The sequence below is a fragment of the Cynara cardunculus genome (assembly GCF_001531365.2).
Source record: "Cynara cardunculus var. scolymus isolate 2C chromosome LG 4, CcrdV1, whole genome shotgun sequence".
Taxonomy (NCBI): Eukaryota; Viridiplantae; Streptophyta; class Magnoliopsida; order Asterales; family Asteraceae; genus Cynara; species Cynara cardunculus.
In genome coordinates this window covers 13,270,566-13,282,462 of record NC_037531.1, presented here as the reverse complement: position 1 = coordinate 13,282,462, position 11,897 = coordinate 13,270,566, and the positions used below count along the sequence as shown (strand labels likewise).

Below are 11,897 nucleotides of genomic sequence, written 5' to 3'. Positions count from 1 at the left end.
GAAAAAGCTGGTGGAAGTGCCAGGTGGATGGTGTAATGAGCGTCTGATTGGAATGTGACGGATGAGATTAAACCAGACTTTATTTGCAACTGCCAGACAACTGTAGAGGAAATATTGGGAGATCACATAGATTTTCCGAAGGTTTTTAGAGAGAGAAAGAGGCGAAGAGAGAGAAAGATGGGGTTTTGTATTAAATTGAGGTAGCAGGAGGAGAGGGGGGGTTGCAGTGGCTATGGCGGCGTTGCAGGGGGCGTGATTTTAATGCATCCAAATAACAAAAAGACAGAGAATTCAAAAGAAAAAGAAAAAAGAAAGGGAATGAATCATCGAAAAAACTTTTTTTTTTTTTTTTTTTAATTTTTGAAATCCGCCATGGAAATTGTTTTTGGAAAACTCTGCAACAAAAACCCAAAATCCACTTGCACGGTTTATAATTAAAATTGGGGTGAGGAGTTTCTCTTTCACACACACAAGACACCATTTTACACACACACAAGGATTTTTTAAACCCTAGATCTTTAAGTAGGTGGCACTCACACAACCCCTACCGGTTCCGTGATCAGAGAGATTAAAACCCTTTTAATTTCTTGATATTATTTTGGATATGGATTTGGGTTTGATTTTGGGTGTGGAAAGATGTCGGGTTTTTTTTCACTAGGGGGAGGGTTTGGAATTGGGAAAGATGATGAACAACGACATGATCAGAATCAAGAGCAGGAAGATAGTATAATCACTCCTAATAGTTTGTATTTGTTCAAGAACGAGGAGATCTACAGCAAAGGATTTGAACTATGGCAACAGTATTATCAGCTTCACCAGCACCGGCAGCAGCACCACCATCAACAACCGCCGCATTATGATTTGGGTGTCGCCGGTAGGAGAAGAAGTGGCACTGCTAGTGGTGGTCTGGATGATCTTTGCCTTAACAGCAGCAATAACAACAACAACAACAATCATCTTTACTCGTCTTCTTGGAATAATATCATCAGTAGATCGGTTGGGAGTGGCGAGGGGACCAAAGTGATGAGGCAGGCTGGGTATGGAATCGGCGGCGATCACGGCGGTGGAGGGAGTAGCAGCGGTGGTGGTGGTGGTGGGATGAATTGTCAAGATTGCGGCAACCAAGCGAAGAAAGATTGTCAGCATATGAGGTGTAGAACATGCTGCAAAAGCCGTGGGTTTCAGTGTCAAACCCATATCAAGAGCACCTGGGTTCCGGCAGCTAAACGGCGAGAACGTCAACAACAGCTCGCTTCATTAACTCAACAACAACAGCAGCAGCAACATAATTTAGGTAACCACCAGCTGAGTCTCATGATGAGAGGCGGCGGAAGTGGCGGAGCAGGCGATGGTATTGATCAGAATCCAAAGAGATTACGGGAGGATCATCATCTCTTGACCGTTGGTGGCGGCGCCGGCGGTGGTGGTGCTGTGGCTGTAAATTTGCCATCTTCGCATCATCACAACACTTCATCAGGTAAAGATTGTCTCTTAGGTTTATCCATATTTTCAAGAAACAAACAAAACCTACAAATTATTCTTCTTTCCAATTATTGGTTTTGGAAAAAAGACTCGATTTTTCTTAACCCATATTGATTCATGATTTGATGGAGTTTACTTCATATATATACACACAGACACATGTATGTATATATAGATTAGCTTCATCTTTCAAGACTAATTTAGGCTTTGAAATCAGGGCTACTGTTTGTGTGTGTGTATATATATATATATATATAACCCTATATGTATAGTAGTAGATAAAATCTATGAAGTATGGTTGCACATAGAGTGTCGCACTGTGTGCGACTGTGTGTGCTATGACACATCGCATTTTGCGTGTTGTAGGTGAAGGGTAGACTTCATTATACCTAAGCCAAGAAAAGCTTAAAAAGGATGTAAATTTGTATACATTTGTTCTGATCTTTTTTCAATTTAGGGTTAGAAGTGGGTCATTTCCCGGCGGAAGTGAGTTCTCCGGCGGTTTTCCGGTGCGTTAGGGTGAGTGCAATGGACGAGGCGGAGGAGCAGCTGGCATATCAGACGGCAGTTAACATCGGTGGACATGTTTTCAAAGGAATTCTGTATGACCATGGTCCGGAAGGTCGATACAACCACCCAGGTGGCGGAGATAGCTCCTCCGCAGGCGGCGGCGGTGGTCAACATCAACAACTTAACCTCATTACTTCCGGTACGATGGGAATTGCCACCACCTCCGTCAATCCAAATGTTACTTCCTCCATTGATCCTTCATCTATATATCCAACACCACTCAATGCTTTCATGGCCGGTACGCAATTCTTCCCACCACCAAGATCTTGAAAAGAAAAAAAAAGGGCAAAAAATTGCTAATTTTTATGGAAGTTTTAGAGGTCGCATTTGCATGCTTTGATCTTGATTATACCACATTGGTTATGTAGCTGCTAGCATTCAACTAGGAGATGAAATCAAAGAAACAATGCTTATGGAAATGCCATAAATCTGTAATCACCATCTCAACATTATTATCGTTAATTATTTCGTCGAGTTTATTAGAATTTCACATCGAATGTCACCGTCTCTCCAAAGGGTATTCAAATCCATGACTCGAACACCAAACCTAAACAAGATGCACACATTAGGTCATTTTACAGTTCCATACAAACTATATCAGCTCATACTTAGTTTAAGAAAAAGGGGTTCGATGTTAGAACTCACTAAACCATGAAATGGAAGCCATTTTTTCTCAAGAATCTAAAAGGGTATATTGGGCGAATGTTGAATTTGCTACATTTGGATTTGTGCACAAAGAGAATAAGATGTGACTAAAGACATTGGGTATTGGAGAGTCTTATAAACTGGAAGATCACTTTCTGCTTGGTTTTTGAACTCGAGGTAGCTTTTTCCCCGTTTACCCGTTCATTTTTCCTGTTTACAAATGCCATCCAGGTTTCATGCGGTCTTCTTTAATTCATAATTTTGCTGACGGTTTTTGAGTTGGACCATCTATCGGTTTTACTGGCGTAGAATTTTGTTAGTTTAGTTTCTTTTCGCTTGCGTTTGTACCGTATGTTTATGTTTAAGTGTTGCTCGTTTGTGTTCACGTGTTATTGTCGAGATTCTGAAGGAACGTAGATGGAGGGGATATGTTTTGATATAAATGGTATCGATTTAATGAAGTATGCGGATATTGCGACACTTTTGGTCCATCTTTAACCCGCTTTTTGTTTGAGGTCCATCCCCTAAAACCTCCATGCATACCATTTCTCACCTATTCTTTTTGTATGTATATATATGTATGTACGTATGCATCCATAATGCTTTTAGGGGTTTCGTATCCCTACACGTTAGCCCTATCAATCGATCGGCCAAGATGTTCCGTGTCCTACATCTGTTATGCATGTCGTATACGTATATTATGCATCTAGTTTTACGTTGTATTTTCGTGCAGTTAAGTTTAGCAAAGACGAGTCAACTTTGCCTGATACTTCTTTTGGTAACCATGTATGTCCAGATCAGCTTACTTGCTTCTCGATTGATACGATAAGCTTTAAAGTTAACAGTTAGAAACATCCTCGGTTTTCTTGAGTTGGTGTTTCAATTTCGGGTTAATCTTGATGAGTTGGAGTAGAAATTAAATAGGAATTACATTTAATGGTAAATAGGAGTAGTAATTGGTAATAAATAGATATAAGTGAAGGTGAGTCCCAAAAGGGAAGAATGAAAGCTGTTTCTGGTACAATATTATGGTTTTATAAATGCAAGTAAATGCATGTGATGAGTTGTAATGAGTTAATATTCATGCATAATATGTTCATTTATGTATGCCTAAGGCTGCATTATGTATACCATCACACATATATATTTATATATAGAGGAGGTTTATTTTGCAAACCACGTTATTTATATAAATGTATAAATTAGGTGGTTTGCATAAGATCATTCATTTATTTATATATATATATATATATATATATATAGACACTCACATATACGTACACATTTCCATATCTATATGTTTTCTGTTGTTATTTAAAATAGACCCAACCACGGCCTCTCTAGGGGAGGGGTACCATCCCGTGATGCCCTAATTAGTGTACGACTTTATATATACCCATATAAATAAATAAATAAATAAATAAATAAATACCATGTGTTATATGAGTTGATTATTGTAATTTATTATTTATACAATTACAATTACTTTTTCCAATATGGAAAATAAAAAACAATCTCTTTTTCTTAAATCGGAAAAATACGACTTTTTTTGTGATTATAAAATAGACTAAGAGGCCGTTTACTAAACGCTTACTTAGGTAAGCAACACTAAGTCATACTGTTTTGGTGGACTAAAATATTATCCGATAAGTAAATGATAGTGTTAAGTTTACCGGTAAGTGCTTACCGAGTAAGTGTTTGGTAAACGACCCTTAAATGTTTTTCTTATTAGAATTCATATACAAGACAAATAATTTCAACAATATTGTTTTTATAAGTGTTTTTATTTATAGGACCAAAGTATCGTGTGTCTATGACGTAAATGTGTTACAATAAGTTGATATGGTATTTTTGGACATGTCAATAGGTTTTTCAGGATAATTATAAAATAAAGCGTTCTATTATTATTATTTTATCACGACATTAATTTCTCATAAGTGTCTTGTAAGAACAAGTACTTTGTATATAAAAATAGTCGTTTGTTTCAAAAGTGTCTCGTGAAACTTGTCATGATGGTTTGAATTCCCCAGTATACGTAGACGATGAGATGGAACCATGAACGTCGTCGATACGATCTCTTGCTTTTAGGTTGTTCAATGTGCATTAGATGTAGGACCTTTTGGTAGGGAATGTAGAGTCAGCCCCTTACACTTTACATTACACCTAGTTAGTTAATTAGTGTTTGAAATGCCAAACCCCAAACAATTTATGATGTATATATATATATATATATATATATATATGTATATATGTATACATAGAGAGAGAGAATTGAATGTATACATATATAGGTGGTGGGATGGGCTAGAAATTGAAGGGTTTAGGGTAGGACAGGGGGTAGGGGGTCCTAGATTTGGAGGGTATATGTGTAAGAAAAGAGTAATGGTTAAACAAGGTTACCTGAGTTTATGAAAGTTGTGAACCAGAACAAGTACCCTCTTTGATCAAGGATTACACTCTTTATGGTTAAACCTACATTCCGACCTTCTCTTTCTCTCACCAACACTTATTTAGAAACTGTTGTAGGTTTTTCATTCAATCCTTTTTTCCTAAATCTTCCCATTTTATGATTACCTTATGGGCACTTGTCAGCTACCTCTTTCTTTTTTTCGTACACGTACACGTACACGTATACGTTCCGTTACCGTTTGGTTTTTAAAGTTAAAGATCCGGTTGGAACATGTAGTTTCGAATGGAACCCGTATGGTATTGTATCGTCAAGAGAGTCTTGGTTTGTGTAGATCTGTTGGAAAGACTACTGCTTTTGAAACGATGTATGTTGATTGCCAATGTTTGTAGTTCAAGACGGGTTTTTCTTTGTAGGGTTGCTACAAGATGGTGTTTTCGTGAGTGTTTAAATTGAAAGACGATAAACTTTAAAATAGTTGATTTTCTATTTTGAGTTTCGGTTTTCGATCTGTCTAAAATAGTTTTTTTTTTTATATAGAGAGAAGAGATTTCTAAATATTTAGTAATTGAATATAAAATTATTAAAATTCAATATTAATTATTTGAAAAGGTTCTATTTTTCTTGTCGTTAGACACTCCTATCTTAAAAACTGGGTATGGAAAATATAGAATATTAATTTTATCAAAAAAAAAAAGTGTGGAAATAGCTTTGTAGATTTAGTGGGTGTTTGGGATTGCTTATAAAAACAACTTATTGACTTATTCCAGTGTGACACCGGTAATAAGCACTTTTGAGTGTTTGAAGAAGTTAAATCCTTCTGATAAGTGTTTTTGTAGAAACGAATAAGTTGTTTCATATAAGCAATCCCAAACACCCCCCTTACTTAGGAATTTTTGAATAAAATAACTAATAACTCACTGGAATATTGTATAAAATAAAAATTAATACGAATGTGACCCACCGTACGTCATAAGTAAATATAAATACAATAATATACCATTTCTTACGAGAACAAGGAAATGATTAACTAGAACACATTTTAATCTTAAGAAGTAATGTATTTTTTCGTCTAATATTAACCCTTCTTTTTATTCGTCAAATTCTTTTAAAGGTTGTTTAATCATGGTATAAGATAAGGAATCAAAAAAATAAAATAAAAAAAATTGACACTTTGGTAAGTTGGAATTATCAATTTAAATCGATTGAAGAATATATACATTTTTGACAAAAAATAATTTTAATTAAAATTTAAAAAAAATGTGGTTTTAAAAGTATTTTTAAGATCAATTGAAATTTAAAAAAAAAGTCAAAACTTCTTTCAAACAGTTTGGAGAAACGTTTGACCGTCTATGGACAAACGACTAATTTGTACAAGTGCATTTGAAATACGAACTACAGTATATTGTACGAGATGGTACTGAACTAGATTAGTTATTGTTTAATGTTTGATACCTCTAGGACGAAATTGAAAAGTTGTCAAGTAACATGAGCATGATGCGAGAAAAATAGTAATTTATGAACAATGATACATTCATCTATTTACTTTGTTTATATAGAAGATTTTTACTATTTGTATTTTAATTAAGAAAATTCATACATATATACACACACATACATACATACATACATATACATACATATATATAGGGTCCTCTTTTTTTTGTTAACCAAGTCATTAGTGTTAGCATTGTTAACCGATCTCTAACCATCCAAAAAATCAATCCACGGTTGATAAGAAATTAGTGTTTTATTATTACATTTTGAGAGTGAACACGTGCCTCCGAAATGATTTCATAGGCGAACAGAGATATACTAGTAAAAACATTTTGGGAGTGAAATTAGGAAATGAAGTTTATTCTCTGAGTTCACGATAACATATCGGCTCTGTATTCGTGCAATCTTGAAATCTTGGAATGCATATCATCATCGTACGACCAATCTTCATGTATGACCAATGTTCACCACGTATGAACAATATGCATGTAAGAACAATGATTTGAGCAACCATGTACACATGAACAATATTATTATCAACAATGTTCACTTAAAAACAATATTTGATGAACATTGATGAATTAATGCAAGTGGTATGGTTATGAACAACATAAGTGAATGTATTCACTTATGAAACCACTGTAAAAGTTAACCAACCCATCATTATCTCCCTTGCCGTCAACCACAACCATCTCTAGTTATTGTCTCCCTTACCGTCAACTACCGTCTTGTAACCACCAGAAGTTGGCTACCAATTCTCCCGCATCTCACCTCCATCACAACACTCTCACGACCATCTCCCCTTCTTTCTCGAACTTTTTAGTATCTCCTCATCTTCACCGTCAACATTCAACAATTCAACCTCTCGTCGGATCCTTACATGCAACCTTCAAAGTCTCTCTTCCTCACTTGCAGGCTTCAACCAACTCTCTTGACATCTCCCTTTTCCGACAACCTTACTTCATCAAGCATTGACCTCATCCTCACACCTGCAACACTATTGATGAATGCCATGAACAACTTCCGGAAGAAAAAGAAATTACCTAAAACCAATAAAATTTAAAAACCATCCATAACTATCTTTGAGATGATTAGGACAACTAACTATTACACGATTTCTCTCTTTACTTATATATTCCTTAACCATATTTTTTTAATAAAAATGAAAAATATCAAAATACCCTCACAGTAACCAAATGAATAGGTGAATTCTGATAGGCCCATTTGGGTTACCAAAGTTAATACTAATAATTTCGTCAACAAAAGAAGACGTCTCTCTCTCTACATACATATATATATACATACATACATACATACATATATATATATATATATATTTGTGTATAGTTATATAATTGCATAATGTAGCAGGATATAAATAACTATGATAGTCCTTTAATATGTGGTGTGAAGTCACATTTGTGGATCTTAAAGATATTTTCTAGCATTATTGCAAAGAAAGTATTATCATGTATCATCTTTAGCATATGCTAATCATAATAATCATATGCAAAAATTATTTTCTTATGGAATTGTTAACAATTAATCTAAAATGGAATTAGTTGACAAGAACTTTTGATTATATGGAAAGCAAAACATGATGTTACAGAAATCAGTCTTCTTTGTAAGTCGTCATTCTTAGAAACCGTGCAAGATCAATTCTAAAACTAAGACCAATAGCAACACAATTTAAAATAATAAATAAAAATTTAAAACTAAGACATGCCACTGTTTTATATCAAACATCTCATTCCCATTCCCTTGGACATTTCCTATTCCCTTAGATGTTCTCTTAAAACTTTTATGGTGGAGTCATTTGAAGCATTATCTACAAAGATAGTCATAACTTTGCCCTCTATTTCCCATTCCCTTAGACATTTCAATAAAGAACCGGCAATTTCAATATCACGTCTAGGTGAAGGAATATGCACAAAAATCGAAACTCTTTTTTGCAACTTCCAGTCGGAGTCAACGAAATGGCATGTAATGGCCATGTACTCAGTATCTTGATTTTTAGACTTCCATAAATCTGTGATCAAACTAGCTTTGTTAACCCCTTCTAAAAGATCTCAAGCTCATAAACAGCCCTGCAACCATTCTTCACAGTATGCCTACTTGTTTTTTCAAACTAAGGTACCATACTTTTTTGAAGACTAGATTGAGACCTTATTCAACATAGTAAAAGGATGTTCATGCATAAAAACCCAATGAGCAATCAATTCTCTAGTAATAACTGGATCATATTTACCACTACTAAGTAGTAAGTATTGGGACAAAAGTTTCTTGAAGCTTACCTGTATTGGAGACCAGCTGAAAATTAAGCAATCGTTGTTTATTCGCAGCAACTCTCTTCGCTTTGCAGGCTTGCAAATGCCTCTTTTAATGCTGTTTTAATCGCCGAAAACTGACAGCAAAAGGTTCCTTACAGTGTATGCACTCTATTCTTCTTCCTTTATCTATCTTCACTTTAATCATGTCTTTCCAGACATTAGAATTTTTAACTCTTTCATTTTATTGAATTGATGTTCCTCCTCCAGATTTTGGTTTGTAGTTGAATCAATTTAAAGTTGAAGATTGGAATCAAATTGATCAGCAGAATCAACTGCACCACAGGAACTTGATTCTCTGACAAAACCATATGTTTATAACATACGGAATAGTTATGAATCTACTAAAGATTTAAAATGATAAATACAATTGATAGTAGGTTAACTTAAGAAGTCTTACAAGGAATCTGGTAATTTTTTTATTAATCTGTCTTCAACACAGATTTGATGCCAACACACTGGTAAAGATACACATATACTTTCTTAAACAAATATCTTAAAAAAAAAGACAAATTGTATGAAAAAGTAACGTACTTTAACTTGATTTCTATTTTGGGTAACATACTTTCAAAACTTCCATTTTGGTACCTAAGATGTAAAGATTTAAACATTTAAGTATTCAGGTTACTGGTTGAAGCATTAACAAGTTACCATGCTGATGTGGCAACTGATGGGATGAAATTGGGTTGAATAACAAATAATACCGAGTTAAATACCACATCACTCGCCACATCAGCATAATAACCGGTTAATGCTTCAACTAGTTACCGGAGTGCTTAAATGTTTAAAACTTTACATCTTACATACCAAAATGGAAGTTTTGAAAGTATGTTACCTAAAATAGGAATCAAGTTAAAGTACGTTACTTTTTTTCATGCAATTTGCACTTAAAGAAACCCAACTAAAAAAGAAACATTATATATATGTATATGTGTATGTATATATATATATATATATATATATATATATATATATATGGATACACAATTATAGCATATGGCATAGGTAATATACAAAATCCACAACCACTTGGACCCTTTCATCTTTGTGTCAAAGTTTTTCTACACTAGGTAGCACCATGTGATAAGCACTCAAAAGTGGATTCTCTTTGAGCACTATATTAGAAGAACAAAGTTTCAGCTTAGCATCTAATGCTATCACAACCTCAAACTACAACCCACCTACAGAAAAGTCATTGATGAGTAAATAATACCCAATTAAAGTCGCAATAATTCCTCAAACAGTTTGTGTGCACTAAAAGAACACCTACTGTCAATGGTTAGTTCAAACTACATCAACGAGTTTGATCAATAAATGAACATTTCATGTTCTTCACACAAGAGGAGCTAATTAATTGGTGAGAAACAAGTTGTAGATTTTTACTTCACTTGTATGAATACTAATGTACAAATTAGGCTGGCTTAAACAACCTGTAACAAATTCAGGAAGAAAATGAACCAAGAAACAATACTACCAGGAACATGAGATTTCAATTCTCTTTTCCACCTCCTTCCACCTTATAAATTTTACCCAAAATCTCCAACAGCAAGGATCTACACAATCATTTCTATCACAACTTTTTCCTTTTTGATTAAAAATGGAATAAATCTAATTCCCCTGCAGTTTTTGTGATATTGATCTTCAAAATTTCTTTAGTTTGAAAACAAGCATTTATCCAAAACATATGTGTATCGATTTCTAGATATACAAGATTTAGAAACTTACGTGTATCATTGCCAACGATTTCTGGATAAACAACCAAAGAATCTGGAGTAGGATTCGATTTCTAATGAACAAACGAAAGAACCGGAGGGAAGTGGAGCCTTGGAGATCTGGACTGTCGAAGAATCACCGTGTGCGAGTTCAAAGGTTGAAGAGAAGCATCGATTGAGTTGAGTGGTGGTCTGGTGGAGCCGTACGTGGAGAAGAAGCATCGCTTCAATTCTCATTGTTGCTTTGAAGAATGCAACTCTCCTAGAGAATATGAATGGTCATCTGATTCTTTAAATGTTTAACAGTTCATAGATCGGTGCATGTTATGCAGATGAAATGTCAGTTTCAATGAAAAACAACCACTTCGATTATAATGTTTACAAATAACTGTAACTTGAAAAGTATGTATGCTCGGCTCGACCGGTTTGAGAGCTCCACTCAATTTGAAAAAGTTAATCGAGTTTTCGAACGAGTCGAGTCGAGCGTTGGCTTTAAGGAGCTCGACTCGTTAACTTAAAAGAGCATTATTTTGTGTTAAAGATCGACTCAAGCTCGAGAATTACCAAGCTCGAACTTGTTTATAGCTCGTTAAAAGCTCGACTCTTTTTTTTTTTGATTAACCTGGATTTCCGACCTGCTATGCGAGCCGACTAATTCCAGGCTGACCACCTGCTTTGTAGATAGCCCGGAGTCACCGCATTTGAACCTCCATGGCCACAAGAGGATTTTTATTCCTCCTTGGATTTAAACATGAGACCTCCTACTTTTGACATTTGGAGCCAAGCTCAAACCAATCAGGCACCACCTTTGTGGTTAAAGCTCGACTCTTTAACACCCCCTAGTTGGGGGTTGGGTGGCCAAAAACTGGTCCCGGACCATGCTGGGCCTAATTGGTCTCAAGCTTTCTTTTAACCGGCCATAACCAGTCCCGATCGAAAATGGTAGAACCAGTCAAGGTACTTCATAACCGGTTATGGCCCGCCGGTCCCGGCATTAAAAAATAAGATTTAAAAACAAATTTAATGATAAATATTTTTAATACATTATAAAATTTATAATTGGGTCACTCAAATACACTTTAAAAATACGTTTTAATATAATTAAAATTACATTGTCTTATAAAAATACATTATAAAATTATTTAAAAATACATTATAAAATTACTAGAAGCGTACTCGCGCAATGCAGCGAGATACATCATGATTTTAATATTTCATTTTCTTCTTTATCTCAGTCGATATTATAATATGACTTTA

At 34.8% G+C, this 11,897-nt stretch overlaps 1 protein-coding gene across 1 annotated transcript; it reads left to right on the top strand.

Annotated features, from left to right (window-relative positions):
* Positions 1–636: 636 nt before the first annotated feature.
* LOC112511797 (protein SHI RELATED SEQUENCE 5-like) lies at positions 637–2,322 on the top strand. The gene is made up of 2 exons (XM_025117565.1): positions 637–1,477; positions 1,946–2,322. The coding sequence occupies exons 1-2, from the start codon at positions 637–639 to the stop codon at positions 2,320–2,322; spliced, it is 1,218 nt and encodes a 405-aa protein (XP_024973333.1).
* The last annotated feature ends 9,575 nt before the right edge of the window (positions 2,323–11,897 follow it).

Excerpts from the sequence above, each read along its gene's own strand:
- LOC112511797 (XM_025117565.1), top strand. The coding sequence starts at position 637 with ATGTCGGGTTTTTTTTCACTAGGGGGAGGGTTTGGAATTGGGAAAGAT. Across the intron at positions 1,478-1,945 it reads TCATCACAACACTTCATCAG|AAGTGGGTCATTTCCCGGCG; the intron begins GTAAAGATTGTC and ends ATTTAGGGTTAG.